The sequence below is a fragment of the Diadema setosum genome, unplaced genomic scaffold (genome assembly GCF_964275005.1).
Source record: "Diadema setosum unplaced genomic scaffold, eeDiaSeto1 scaffold_52, whole genome shotgun sequence".
Classification (NCBI taxonomy): Eukaryota; Metazoa; Echinodermata; class Echinoidea; order Diadematoida; family Diadematidae; genus Diadema; species Diadema setosum.
Window position 1 is genome coordinate 12,555 of NW_027307678.1, and position 15,921 is coordinate 28,475.

Consider the following 15,921-nt stretch of genomic DNA (forward strand, 5'->3'; position numbering starts at 1 on the left):
TCTGCCACATGAGTAGAAGGCATCACTGTTTAGCAGTAGTAATGAACTTTTTCATGTCCCTCCATGTCAGTTATAGTGTGTTTAAAGGGGTTGTGTGTCTATCTGCCAAAGAAAAGGAAAACCTTATTTTTGTCATGGCTGTTTCTCTATACGTAGCCGTAGGTGATGAATGTTGTTGGTATCTGAGCAGTGAATACCACAACATCAGACTAAAATCCTGCTTAGTTATACGCGCTAAGCGTTCAATTGATATTCATTATCTTTGTTTATGTAGTCAATCACTGCTAATGGAGTTACAGAATTATGTTATGACACCTTTCACTGAAAGTTTGTAAAGCAAAGTTTGTGGACAAGGCAAGCAATTGTACATGAATAATACCATTGATTTCAGAGGGAAATTATGGTATACCTAAATGTAAGGGTATCATTGCTTTGGAATTGCTGAGACAATTATTATCTTGGCACGAGGGCTTCCACTTCTAATAACTGATCCCTTTGAAGATGTGTCAGTCACGGGTGATTGTCATTATTCATCTTTCACGTAGAAGCTTACGTTCCACACTCGTAGTTCGAGAAGACTTACCATTATACTTCAAATTGTGATTAAAGGTTAAGACTCAAAATCAGACAAGTTGACGTGTTATGTCTATGGAAGGTGATTTTCTTTAAAACCATGCATTGACTTGACAACGTTTAAGCACCTTTATCTCAGCTGATTTTGCTCCATTTCCTCTGAAACTTAAGTATGTGGTAGCTCAGACAATTAGCTGCAGTAATCATTCATTTTATTTTTTTCAAATCTCCTTATCAGGTTGATAATTTTGCAGCTAAAAACTGAAAATGTTGTAAATTGCCCCTTGAAACAGTACCCCGCTTGCCACCATTCGTTTTCTCTTTCCTTTTCTCTTCATTTGTTCTTGTTATACTGTAGCAGGATATTTGAGAACGTGTACGTTTACATAACTAACAGGAATGGGAACTGAATTAATTAACTCTAGTCCAGGTGCATGGCGTCTCGCTTATCTCTTTGGAATTCCAGGCTGTTATTGTTTGACCAAATAACGGAGTTAAAGACAGGCAGGGAAGGAAGTGACTTGATATTGCTTCATAATGAGGAATTTCGGGCAACACCTTTCCAAGTGTAGTGATTATGACGGGGTTCTCTGTCGTTTATTTTCGTCATGGCTGTTTCACTAGTTAGCCATAGGTGATCTATGTTGCTGGCATCTGGGAGAATAGAACAGATCAGTACCAAACTGGAATAGCCCTATAAGCAATGTGGTAAGCGTTCAATTTTTTGCATTATCTTTCTTCTTTAAAGTCAATCACTACTGATCGAAATACACAATATAATATGACACGTTCCACTGGTAGTTTAGGAAAAGGGAGTAAATGCACGATGCAATGATCAATGTGCTACCATTGATTTTAGAGACGTCATTGTGGTGTGGTACTGGTGATGGTAAGGGAACCATAGATTGCTTTTAAAGTAATGAGACAATCATTGGACCTTTGCATCAAGACCGTATTCCCATCTAGAATATAATGCATGTTCGTGCGGCGTTTTCTTTTTAATCCTGACGTGGACATTTTCTTTTTCTTGTTTTTAATTTAAGAATGTTATATCTAAATTTGTTTCTTTCCCCTAACATTTTTTTTTTGTTGAATATAAAGTTGGACGTTCCGTGACAGAGTAGAAGAGCAGCGATTTAGTTCCAGTTTCAATGCATCTTGTTTACCATCTTCTCTGACATTAAATTGATGGTTTTTATACTTGACATTGTCTGTCTATTTGCCTGTTTATGCTCATAAAACACTGCTATAACAACTTGTCACACGCAATGATATGGATTGCAGTTGTGCATGCAGTTTTCTTTTTGCCACCTCTCGTTTTTCTCTCCCCTTTTCCCTCACTTTGGTTTTAGTCCATGGGCCAAGACCCGAAAAATGGGTTATTGGTACCACCTGAGGTGGCAAAACCTTTTTGGTGTCGGGGTTTTGTTTGTCGGGCATAGATATGCTTATCAAGCTATGATAGCATTTCCAAATGAGTAGCTTAGTCATAATAAAATGAATTGTTAACCAATTTGGTCTCGTTTTTATATCCCTATACTTCTGAATCGAAACTAACCGCTATACAAAGAAGAGCACCGTCTTCTGTATGTCCACAGGTGTTCTGTTGTAAACGCGGTGCTCTTGGTCTTTATTCAAGGTAGCGAAGGAAATATCCAAAGGGTTATGATGTCCATAGCTGTCATGCGGTGCGCTCAGTCTTTATCTAGACCATTGTACCGTTATCATATCTAAAGTTCTTAATAAAAGGGATTATCTATACTGTTGTTATACTATCCTCTTAACAATTACATAAGTTTTAAACAAAAATCACTCTGTTAATTTGCAATATTATCTATCATAATGTATTGTAGTGTACCGGTACATTGTTTTTGCATTATCTCTCATTGTTGGATGGAAATAAAGCGACATTGGCGTGGTATTTGTGTTTTCACCGTAGCGTTTTCACCGGAAAATGATAGATAATTGAAAAAATACGGTAAAATTTACAAGGAATTGCTTTCATTTTTGGTTGTATTTAGATAAAGGGATATACACTGTATCATAAGCGTTGGATGTTCCCTTCGCCGTCTTGAATAAAGACTACGCGCTGTGGACGTGGACATCATAACCTATTTATATTCCCTTCGCTGCCTTGAATAAACACTAAACGCACCGCGTGTAAAACAGAACACCTGTGGACATACAGAAGACAGTGCTCTTCTTTGTATAGCGGTTAGTCTCGATTCAGAAGTATAGGGATAAAACAACGAGACCGAATCGGTTAAAAATTCATTTATTATGACTAAGCTACTCATTTGGAAATGCTATCATAGCTTGATAAGCATATCTATGCCCGACAAACAAAATGACACCAAAAAAGTTTTGCCACCTCAGGTGGTACCAATATCTGCCCTGGCCCATGGACTATTTTGTTATACTGCAGATGGGAATGATTACAATAACATAACCCAACTTGAAGTAGGAATGAGAACTGAATAAATTAACTCTAGGCCAGGTGTGTATAGCGTCTCGCTCATCTCTTTGAAATTTCAGGTTGTCATTGTTCGACCAACGGAGTTGAAGACAGGCTTTACGTTGCTATAGAGGTATCTCGCGCCACATGAATGGAATTCATACGCTGTTTAGTATTAATAATGAACTTTTTCATGTCCATCCCTGCCAATAAAAGTGTGTTTGACGGGGTTCTGTGTCATTCTGCCTACGAGAAAGCAAAGTTTTATTTTCGCCATGGCTGTTTCTCTATGCGTAGCCGTGGGTGATGGGTGTTGTTGGCATCTGGGTAGTAAAGAACTGAGTATTGTGCTATAATACCCCCCCCCGTTATGTTCTAAGCGTTCAATACGGTGATATATCTTTCTTCTTTATTATATCAATCACTGCTGATGGAATTACAGAATTATGTTATGACACGTTTCACTCAAAGCTTAAAAAACAAAGTTTATGCACGATACAAGTAATGGTGCATGAGTCCTACAGGCCATTGATTTTAGATGAGAAATTATGATATGCCTATAGTAATAGTGTCATTGATTAGAAATTAATGACACGATTAAGCACTCCTTCCACTTCTAACTGTCCCCTTTGAATGTGTGTCGATCACGTGAGATCGTCATAAATTATCATTCACGTATAAGCTTACGTTCAAAGTGTACTCTTAGTTGGAGGAGACCTATATAGTTACATGGTTAAAGGTGATGTCTCTTTCGCTAGAGCCGTACGTTTGGCCCGTTTTTCTTTTGCCCTTTTCTCTTTAATTGAGGTATCACTTTCGTCCAGGATAAATCACATTCTCATGTAAACAGACGCACTTGCTCTATATCCCTTGTTTTGTATCGGAGGCTCCATTAGTTTTACTGCTGGTAAATCTCACAGGCTTGTATATAGCTGTAAGAGCTCTCTGAACTGATCATTGTGATAGCAAGATTAGAGGGAGTCATATTGGTTATGTAAATAATGGTCAAAGGTCATGTTTTAAAAGGCCACTATTAAAGCCAGGATGGTTATTAACACTTAATTGTCATGTTTTATTTGTACGTGTCGAGGATCACTTGGACACCGTTTACAGTGCGAGGCTCGGCCGCGGCTCGGCCGCGCCGAGCCCACCTTCATTTCGGTGTAAACGCGCAAAAGGCCAAATGCGGGGCCAAAATTGGCTTCGCATTAGGCCACGCTCTGGAGGTGGTCTCGGCCGCGGCCGAGCCGCGGTCGCGCCCGGCCTTTTTCTCAGTGTAAACGCAAACTGGGCTAAATGCGCGGCCAATTTTAGTCTGGCTTCCAAACCCTCGCCTGTACTATTTCGCTATTCAGGATATTAACCACTTCAACGTCGAAAACTAGTATAGTTTAAGGTGGTTTTGTCCTGCAAAGGATTTTCTCCTTCGGCAAAGGCCTTTACCCGGACGGCGACTTCGTCGCCAAGGAATTCAGTTGGCAAAGGATCTGAAAACCAGACAATACCAAATTGCGTTTGTTTACAAGTAGAGCGCCACTACGACAAAATATTGAAAGGTTTGAATCAAAAGCGCGGCCGAGCCCGGCAGTGTAAACGGACTAAATTGCGGGGCTCGGCCTCGCAATTGAGGTTGGCCTTGGCCGCAGCTCGGCCGCGGCTCGGCCCAGCCCCGCACCGTAAACGGGGTCTAAGTTTATGCACTGTACGTACTCAAAAAGTCCGTAAATCGACTTAGTCGCACACGCACAGAATTTCCACGTAGTTTGTGTGACAGAAAAACAAATGTGATCTGAATAATGTAGGCCCAAAAAAGTTCAACTAAGTATCTCATTATAACTTCAAGGTGCTATATTACATTCTTTTTTTTTTTGTCGATCACGGATGACCGACATCTGATGACCCCAAGCGTATCACCTAACTCGTCTTCAGTGTGACGAGTTTCATATCTCGTTAATGAATGGTATCGACCTCACGAGTGCCTCCCCTGTGTGTTTGCAAAGATAATGCATTCCAATTTAACAAACAACTTTAGTTAGCTTGTGATTTTCAACCAATATTGCCAAATTTGTTGACAAAGCTTTGTGGCTGAGAAATATGACGAACTTACCATAACACCACATCACCCTCACTCATCTCAGAGAATGAAAATACAAATATATTGAAAATAGAATTGACCTGTTTCTTTTTATGTAGGCTACATTATTTTTTTCTCCTAAACTGTATTTCCTCAAATAATTTATTTATCCCCCGTATTGATTCCAGTCATTGTCATTTCTGAAATAATCAAAGTGTAATTGGTCACAAGCTGTACCTGTAATTCTTACCTTGACCGTCTCTCTTTTGGTTCTAATGTAGCCTTTTGTCAAGGCCCTCTCGCTGTAACGGACGTGCGAACGGACGAGCGAAGCGAGTCCATCCGAGCGCGCAGCGCGAGGACCCACTCGGCTGGGCTCGCTACACCATACAGCGAGAGGGCCTTGACAAAAGGCTAGTTCTAATGGAACCTGCGTATTAATTTTGTCTTCTATTTCTACTAAGATTCAGACGATATCATGAAGAACACGTAAGAGAAATTCAACATACCTATATTTTCACTTTTCTAGCACGATGAAAGAGCACCCCACTTACCTCTTTCAGAAAGCAGGGGGAGTGTTATCTTTAACATAGTAATTTCGGTAACAGTTGTACCGTACATGTACTTTTTTATGAAAGCGTACATTATATGTGGCTATTTCCTCTGTTTTATTCTTATATTGTTGTCCAAACTGAAGTCATGAAATGACGTGGTCGCCTTATCCATCGACAACCAAAAAAAAAAAAAATTAAAAAATCCAAATACATAACTTTTGAATCAATTGTCCAGTTTCCCTCACAATTTTACTGATTTTCTTATAGTGTATAATAGGGCATTGGTTTCCCCGAATTAAAAAAAAAAAAGAAGAAAATTTTAAACTGAAATAAAAACGAACCAAGAGCATTAGGCAGTATCTACATTTCTCATTTTTCATCTTAAACATTGCTTTTACTTTTCAGAGATGATAAACTTTTGGTTGCGATGGGATTAGGGTTCTAAGTTTTAGCAAGATAAATAGAAACTACTTGTTAGAAATAAGGATTGAAAAAGTAATTAAAAGCTTATCCGATGAAAACTGAAATGACTGAAATATAACAAAAAAAAAAAGAAAAACGAAGTGGTCCTAATAAAAGGTGGCACTGAAAATGCCTTGTCTAACGTGATAGCACGCACACTTCAAAATGGAATACCGTGGAAATGCATTATCATTCACCCCTTCCAGCTACTTTGTGAAAACGAAGTCCTACGACAATCTGTAGGTCGAAATGATGTTAGTAAAAGGGTGCCATGAATATTTTTATATTGAACTCACCATCATCTCTTATTGCTCTGAAGACATTGTGAAAGCAACGTGCAAGTGGCAACACATGAGGCATGACAAGATGTATATGCCTATGTTATGGTCACATTCACTCAACCTTGCAGAAATAACATGGCCTAAGAATAGAATCAAACATGTATTCATGGAGGTACACGATACTTGACAAAATGAAATGGCTCCTTAAAGTTTTTGTAAATTGGACATATTCAAGTGAAATTAATGCAGATCATTTTTTTCTTTTACAATTACGATTTGAATGCTGAAAATATATTGTCGACCCAATTACACATACCTTATAATGCCGAATTCAAGATACTTTGGAAAAAGAACCCCCCCCCCCCAAAAAAAAAAAAAAAATAATAATAATAAATAAAAAAAATAAAAAAAAAAAAACTTTAGGTGAAATTTTGTTAGAGACAGGGGGCTATAAAGACGATGACTTTGCACTCCCCGTAACCCCCGGAGTGTTATTGCACACTCCATATTCCTCTGTACACTCTGTGTGCGGGCGGTAACACGTGAAGCGTGACAACATGCGATGACACATGCTATTGAAATTTCCACACAAACTAGCAGCGCAAAAATGATATTCAGATAAAGATAGGTAATGAATAGAATCACCGCAAGTTTAAACCAGGGTGGACAATACTTGAAATAAATGACATGGGATTGCGTCCGTCAATTTGACATTGGACTATGTGAATCAAAACGGGAATCTCTTTGTTAGCATGAAACAATTTCACGCGATTGTTTGAATATTCCAGACTATTCTCCTTTAAAAAATTTTTCCTTGTCAAAGTTCTGCAAGACCTGCTCCTCCACCCCCCCACCCCACCCCCACCCCACCCCAGCCAAGCATGACTTGCCCGATCACCAGGGTGGCGGACAATTGTTGGATTTTGCTTCAGAAACAGTCTGTATATTGGAAACCAGCGATGAGAGACGGGGAGGGGGTATACCGCCCCCCCCCCTCTCTCCGTAAAGGGGAGGCGCCCTCACAAAATCATAGTTGCTGCATCGTTCGCATTACAGGAGTGGATCCAGGAATTCCGTAAAAGGTAGGCATGCACCTTTACAAAATTAAAGGCTTCCACCCCCCCACACATTTTATTTATTTTTGTTGTTTTAACAAAAAAAGGGGGCACCAGAGATGTATCAGTCCCCTCCCAATCCATGATTGCGTCAACCACAAATGTCAAAACTCATTGCTTGCATTAAGGGCGGATCCAGGAATTCAGCAAACGGGAGGCGCCTTTGCAATATAATTATAAGGGCTGCGGCCGCACCCCCCATTTTTTATTGTTATTGTTAAAAAAAGAGAGGTGGCAACAGATGGGAATGCGCCTCTTTCTCGATCCGCGATTGCGTTAACCATAATATCAAAACTAATTGCTTGCCGTAACAGGACGGATCCAGGAATTCCGTAAAGGGGAAGCGCCTTTACAAAATTTAAATCTGCCGCACCCCCCCTATTTTTTCTTTTAATTTTTCTATTGTAACAAAAAAAAAAAAAAAATGACGGAGTTACCATAGAGGTATGAGCCCCCTCTCGATCCGCGATTGGGTTAAACACAAATGTCAACACTCATTGCTTGCATTAGAGGGGCAGTCCAAATTCCGTAAAGGAGAGAAGCGTTTATAAAATCAAAAAGTTGCGCAAACTGCCTCGCCTTTTTTTTCCGTTTATTTCTTGGGGTACCGTGTCCCCCTCTAGATTCGCGACGGCGTCAACCACAAGTTAATGGCAAAACCCATTGTTTGCATTAAAGGGGCGGAACAAGGAATTCCGCAATCGCGGATCGAGACGGGCGCATCCCACTCTGACGCCCTCTCTATTTTTTTTTCTTCAAAACAACATAAATGATAAAAAGATCGGATGATGCGTCAGGCTTTAATTATGCAAAGGTGCACCCCTCCCCTTGGCAGAATTCCTGGACCCGCCTCTGTAATGGAAGCAATGACTTTGGTCATTTGTGGTTGACGCAATCATGGATCGAGAGGGCGCACATCCCCCATGGTGCACCCTCTATATATTTATTTTTGTTAAAACAAGAGAAAATGAAAAGAAGAAAATAGGGTGGTGTCGAGCGAGCCTTTGAATTTGTAAAGGTTGACGCAATGATGGATCGAGAGGGGGCGCTTCCCCCTCTGGTGCCCCTCACTATATGAGGTTAAAACAACAGAAACAAAAATATAAAAAGGGGGGTCGCGCCAGACTTTAATTTTGCAAAGCCACCCCCACCCGTTTATGGAATTACTGGATCCGCCCCTGTGACGCGTTGTGACATTTATTTGTTTTCGAAGTGTTATGACATTTTGCGGTCAATCCAATAATTATTGACATTTGCGGTTGACGCAATCACGGATTTAGAGGAGGCGCACCCTCCCCCTTAGTGCCCCCTGTCTTTATTCTGTCAACACAACAGAAATAAAAAGAATAAAAGTGGGGAGGGTCGCGCCAGCCTTTCATTTTGTAAAGGCGCCCCCTTCCTTTGTGGGATTCCTGGATCCGCCCCTCTAATGTAGCAATGAGTTTTCCATTTGTGACCCTGCACCTCAAAACAAACAAAAAGTCGCCAGACATGAATTTTTAGTAAAGACCATATTCTGAAAGAGTAAACTTTAAGCTTTAAAATGATGTATAATTCAAATCAAATGGACTCTCCTAACCTATCTAAATATTGGAAAGAAAGCACAAACTCAGGAAAAGTGTGAACTGAGAAAAGAGGCTCTGAAGTACAGTGTCTATTCAAGCGCTTAATCTTTACCAAACCGTGCTGGCTGTGTGATGAATGGGAAAAAAAAAACAGGAAGTAAACCACCAGAGTAGCAACAATGAAGGGATTATTAGATTAAACTGAAATTAAATATGCCTCATTAACACAATCTGTCCATATATAATTAATGCCAACTTTGAAAGCAGTAGCACTATCCTTTCAAAAGTTGTTAGAGTTCAAAGTGAAGAGTGTGGCAAGGTTTTTCAGAAATGAAAATGGGATTATAAAGACACACCTAATCACACTATTCTACCAAAAATGTTCGAGATAAACTGCTAACAAAACACACTTTCCTGCCCGTTTTATGATACCAAATTTTAGCATAATGTAAAAGAAGACCCGCTCTTTCAGAAAATATGAAAAAGTCAAGTTCGGCTAGGTTGACCCATTTCACTTATTTTCAGTCCTCACACAAAATTAGTGTGTGCGACTTTATGTTCTTTTTGAGGTGCACGGTCACATTTGTGGTTGATGCAATGATGGCTCGAGATGGGCCGCAATTCCCTCTGGTGCACCCTTACTATAATTATTCGGTTAAAACAACAGAAACAAAAATAAGGAATGGGGGGGGGGGGCAGAGTGTCGCGCCAGCCTTTGATTTTGTAAAGACGCCCCCCCCCCACCCCTTTACGGAATTCCTGCATCCGCCCCTGTGACGCGATATGACATTTGTGGTCGACGTGTTTATGACATTTGTGGTTAACTCCCGATTTTGACTTTTGGTTGACGCAATCGCGGATTATGAGGGGGCGCAGCCCCCTTTAGTGTCCCTCTCTTTATTTTATCAACACAATAGAAATAAAAAGAAGAAAATGGGGGAGGGTTGCGCCAGCCTTTCATTTTGTAAAGGCGCCCCTCCCCTTTACGGAATTCCTGCATCCGCCCCCATAATTTTAAGCAATGAGTTCTCCCATTTGTGGTTGACGCAACAATGGATCTGGTGCACCCTCACTGTATTACGTTAAACCAACAGAAACAAAAATAAGAAAAGGGGGGTCGCGCCAGCCTTTGATTTTGTAAAGCCCTCCCCCCCCCCCTTTACGGAATTCCTGGATCCGCCCCTGTGATGCGTTATGACATTTGTGGTAGAAGTGTTATGACATTAGTGGTTAATCCAATAGTGACATTTGCGGTTGACGCAATCGCGGATTTAGAGGAGGCGACCCCCCCCCCCCTCCTTAGTGCCCCCTCTCTTTATTTCGTCAACACAACAGAAATAAAAAGAAGAAAAGGGGGGGGGGGTCGCGCCAGCCTTTCATTTTGTAAAGTACGGAATTCCTGGATCCGCCCCCGTAATGCAAGCAATGAGTTGGGATATTTGTGGTTGACGCAATCATGGATCGAGAGGGGGCGCTTCCCCCTCTGGTTGCCCCTCACTATAGTTTGCTAAAACAACAGAAATAAAGATAAGAAAAGGGGGGGGGGGCACGCCAGCCTTTGATTTTTTTTTTTAAGGCGCCCCTCCCCTTTACGCAATTCCTGGATCCTCCCCTGTGACGCGTTATGAAATTTGCAGTTATTTAAAAAATTTTAACATCTGTGGTCGACGCGTTATGACATTATTTGTGGTTAATCCTCGATTTTAATTGCCATTTCCGGTTGACGGAATCGCGGATTTGTTTTGTTTTATTCATTTTCCGTATAAAAACAACAGCAAAACAATAATCGTATAGTCAACAGAATGATATTTAAAATACGGCTGGATTGCCCTACCCAGCTGTGCCTACACGACACAGCTGTTCTACAGAGGGGTCCAGGAACAGAGTAAATTACAAATGTAATAGAAAACATCGGATGCGGAAAACAAAAACAAACATTACTATAAATTTTAAACAATATCTAAAAAAAAAAAAGTGAGCAAAAAATTAAGTAACACCCCACCCACCCATCCTCCTTTATATAAACTTGATATTTATCTCGATATAAACATTATTTAAAAAATACATATAACAAATACAGTTTATTTTATACCACATTTAAATCAAAAATATTTCGGAATAAAATCATTAATCATTTGATTGAAACTGGTTACACTTAAACAGCATTTGAGCTCTGAAGGTAATTCATTATAACTGGAATCTCCTCTGTACGAAAACATTCTTCAACAATATTCGGTCTTAGGTTTTGACAGTGAAAGGGTACCATTTGAGCGGAGAGAGTAATTTCGAGACGTAAGATTAAATAATTCTTTAAGATATGGGGCACTGTAGTCATGAAGACATTTAAAAACCATGGAATTTAAATGCTTTTTACGCCTTACGTTTAAAGAATCCAAGTTTAGAATGTGATGAATTTCATGATTTGATCCATGCTTATATGGATTTATCCCAAGAATTGTCCTACCCGCCCTATTTTGTAACTTTTGTAATTGCAAAATATATTTCAGCGAGGCCGAGTCATAAATGAAATCGGCAAAGTCAAACAGACTCTGGGAGTATAAGAGAATTATATAATAGCTTTAAGCATGTTTCATTAAGAATATAACGAAGTCGACCAAAATATTGTATATATATATTAAAGAAGAAAATAGGGGAGGGGGAGAGTCGCGCAAGACTTTTACTTTGCAAAGACGCCTCCACTTTACGGAATTCCTGGATCCACCCCCGTAATGCAAACAATGAGTTTTCCATTTGTGGTTGACGCAATGATGGGTCGAGAGGGGGCACATCCCCATCTGGTGCACCCTCACTGTAGTTATTAGGTTAAAACAACAGAAAAAAAATGAGAAATGGGGGGGGGGTGTGTCGCGCACGCCTTTGATTTTGTAAAGGCGCCTCCCCCCCCCCCTTTACGGAATTCCTGGATCCCCCCCCCCCCCCCGTGACGCGTTTTTTGCATTTGTGGTTAATCCCCGATTTTGACTTGTGGTTGACGCAATCATGGATTGAGAGGGGGCGCATCCCCTATAGTGCCCCTCTCTTTATTTCGTCAACACAAGAAAATGGGGAGGGGGAAGATCGCGCCAGCCTTTGACTTTGTAAAGACGCCTCCCCTTTACAAAATTTCTGGATCCGCCCCTGTATTGCAAGCAATGAGTTTTTCCATATGTGGATCGACAGGGGGCGCTTACCCCTCTCGTGCACCCTCACTAACAGAAACAAAAATAAGAAAAGGGGGTCGCGCCAGCCTTTGAATTTGTAAAGCCCCCCCCCCCCTTTACGGAATTCATGGATCCGCCCCTGTGTCGCGTTATGACATTATTGTGGTCGACGTGTTATGACATTTGTGTTTAATCCAATATTGATATTTGTGGTTGACGCAATCGCGGATTTAGAGGGAGCTCATCCCCCTTTAGTGTCCCCTCTCTTTATTTTGTGAACACAATAGAAATGGGGCGGGGGGGGGGTTGTATTGATTTTGTAAAGGCCCCTGCCCTTTATGGAATTCCTCGATCCGCCTTTGTGCCGCGTCATGACATTTTGCAGAAAATTTGGAAATTTTGACATTTGTCGTCGACGTGTTATGACATTAGTGGTTGATCCGATTTTGACATTGTCGTCGACGTGTTATGACATTTGCAGTAAAAATGGAAATTTTGACATTTTCCGTCGACGTGTCATGACATTAGTGGCTGATCCGATTTTGACATTTGTCGTCGACGTGTTATAACATTAGTGGTTGTTTTGACATTATTGTCGTCGACGCGTTATGACATCAGTGGTTGTTTTCACATTTGTCGTCGACGTGTTATGACATTAGTGGTTGTTTTGACATTAGTGGGCGATTTTGACATTAGTGGGCTCCACAGGGGGTTGCCAAGACGTTCGGAGGGTAATTGGCAGATGACCTCATCGGTGTTTTCGGCGTCACTCTATTTCACACCATAAATCTTCAAACACTTGCGTTCCGAGTATTGTTCGGCTTCGTTCATGGCGAGTGTCAAATTGTTGATGGACGTTGCCGGGGCATCGACAATTTTTATCTCAGCTGCCTTGGCATTCTGTGACGTTTCAAGCTCCAATGATTTCCCATGGATGCGTTCTAATCGTTCCATTATGGTCGTTTTGGCTTTCTAAAACTTATCTAATCGCTGAATGTACTTTGTAATAATGACGTTCGTCAATAGCCCTTTCAACGGCGCTCTCGATGGCATCTAGAAAAGCTCCGCTTTTGAGGAAGTCCTCAACTGCCTGAATGGCTGCCGCTTCTAAGGTAGCTTTCGCTTTGACCGACATATTGGAAATCAGTCACCAGATCGTTTCACGACTACGGTAGAGGCACTAAAAGTATTGCAGATGCATCAGAATTGGCAAAAATTCAAATTACGGGGTTCTTGAGAGCTCAAAACGTTATCACACACGCGGGGCTATGTACCACACAGGTGATTCAGTATGCTGGTTTATTAAGTCATGCTACTATGTCGCAGACCACATGCCCAAACATTGCTATTGAAAGTCATGACATCTGTACAGTTACTGTTAAAGGCAGGTGCAGGCACACCGTAGGTTTAGCGTAAACCGACACATTCAATGAGTGTAGATTTATCAGTTTAAAACATCGTAGTCACGCTGATGAATATAATATCGATATCAATGTTACCAATGTTATCAATGTAAAGTGAAAAACGCAGGGGGGTGGGGTAGGGGCACTTGTGGAGCATTCCAAAAGGAGATATATCAGACCCATCAGATTGCGGAAGATACGCTCCTTTGTTGTCGTTTCACTTTTTACACATGTCCAAGCGTGGAGACGGTTGAGCCGACAACCCGCGTCCTGTCAACCCCTACCCTCTTTAAAAAAGGTATTAAAGGCACTCAGTCGTGGCGAGTGGTTTGTGCGGCACGGAGACGAACGCAACACGCTGCCTACCCCATTCTGTATCAAATGTAGTGACCCCGAATGAGAATAGCGCTGGCTCTATGGGTCAGCGAACAAAACGCGTAGGCTACAAGCGCGCTCTCTGTGCTAATCTCCTAACCCAAAATGGCTTTCCGAGCGAGCCACGTGAGCTTCCGAATGGACGCACACACTCAGTGCGCATGCGCATGAAGAGAGGCCAAAAGAGCCACGCGTCTTCTGGCCTCTCTCCTCCAATCACCGCAGCTCGCGATGACAATTTGTGCATGATGCGTACACACACATGCACACACACACACACACACACACACACACACGTCTTCTGGCCTCTCTCCTCCAATCACCGCAGCTCGCGGTGACAATGTTTGAGTATGATGCGTACATTTGAGACGAATTATGAATCGAAGAACTGGAATTTAACTTACGTTTTTGGCAACGTTTCGCTGATTAATCACAATCAGCTTCATCTGGCATCCTTCCAGAAGAAGGCTGGTCGTTATATACGTGAAGCTGTGTAGGAACGTCACGCAAGGGTGCACTACCCGTGCGTGACAGACGACTTGGAATCTCACGGACTGCCCGGTCCCACGTATGTGACAAGTTGAACCGTAAGCCCCCCTTCTTGTTCAGTTTAGGTTCCTCCACTCGTTCCCAAATGGCCTCTTTAACACCTCGCTTGAACCAGTTGGCTTCCCTGTCTAGAATGACCACGTCTTTTGTGCTAAATGAGTGGCCTTTCTCTTTTAGATGTGTGTATACCGCTGAGTCAGGGTTGAAATCCACACTGCTAGGCCTTCTGTGTTGGCTCATACGGGCTTTGAGGGATTGTTGGGTTTCCCCGATGTAAAAGTCCTGACAGTCTTCCTGTTCGCACCTCACCCCGTATACCAGATTCCTCTGTTTTTCTTTTGAAATCTTGGCCTTCACATGTACCAGCTTTTTCCGTAGCGAGTTGTGGGGTTTAAAGGCGGTGGAGATTCCATGCTTTCCAAAGACCCTTTTAATCTTTTCAGAAAGATCATATATGTATGGGATGGTGATGGTGATTTTCCTTGTGCGACTGGAGCTAGTACCACTTCTTTGGGCGGAGTTATTGCCAGTTTGCTTGGGACTCTCGGCCTTGGAGAAAGACCAATCTGGATATTCACATCTAGCTAGTGCCTGTTTGGTGTCACCCTTTTCTTTGGCTCTTTCGGTTGGATCTTGTACCACCAAGTCTGCTCTATGAAAGAGTGTTCTGATGACTGACAGTTTATGTACAAGCGGGTGATGGGAGTTGAAGTGAAGGTACTGGTTGGTATGGGTGGGCTTGCGGTATACCGTTGTATCCAATGAACCATCCGATGAAATGTGTACTTCAACATCCAGGAAGGCCAGTTTCTGGTCCTTACACTCTTCGGTTGTGAATGAAATGTTTGGATCACAAGTGTTTATGTGTTGAAAGAATTTCTGCGTCTCCTGTTTCTTCACAATGACGAAAGTGTCGTCCACATACCTCAGTGACCGAGTCATTGACTCGGTCACTTATGGTCTGGCCAAACACGTGGCTAAGATTTTGGGACCTTTAGTAGGGACTTCACTCGATCACGTAAAGAACACACAGGATTTTGTAGACAAGATCTCTCAGATCGCATCGGAAGATGACGAGACCATAGTTTCTTACGATGTGAGTGCGTTATTTACCTCCATTCCCCCTGCAGAAGCTATACAAGTTGTTAAGAAAAACTTGGAGAACGACAGCCAGTTAAAAGACCGCACCAAGTTATCTGTTGACCAGATAGTGGAGGCAGTGAGTGTGTGTTTAAATACCACATACTTCTCATTCCAAGACCAGCACTACATTCAAAAACATGGCTGTGCTATGGGATCCCCCATCTCACCTATAGTCGCTAATCTGTATATGCAGGACTTTGAAACAGTAGCC

General features: G+C 41.8%; 1 protein-coding gene across 1 annotated transcript; it reads right to left on the reverse strand.

Moving 5' to 3' along the window:
* Positions 1 to 14,444: 14,444 nt before the first annotated feature.
* On the reverse strand, positions 14,445 to 15,509 carry LOC140245889 (uncharacterized). Its single transcript, XM_072325370.1, has one exon. It carries the CDS (start codon positions 15,507 to 15,509, stop codon positions 14,445 to 14,447), a length of 1,065 nt encoding a protein of 354 aa, XP_072181471.1.
* Between the last annotated feature and the right edge of the window lie 412 nt (positions 15,510 to 15,921).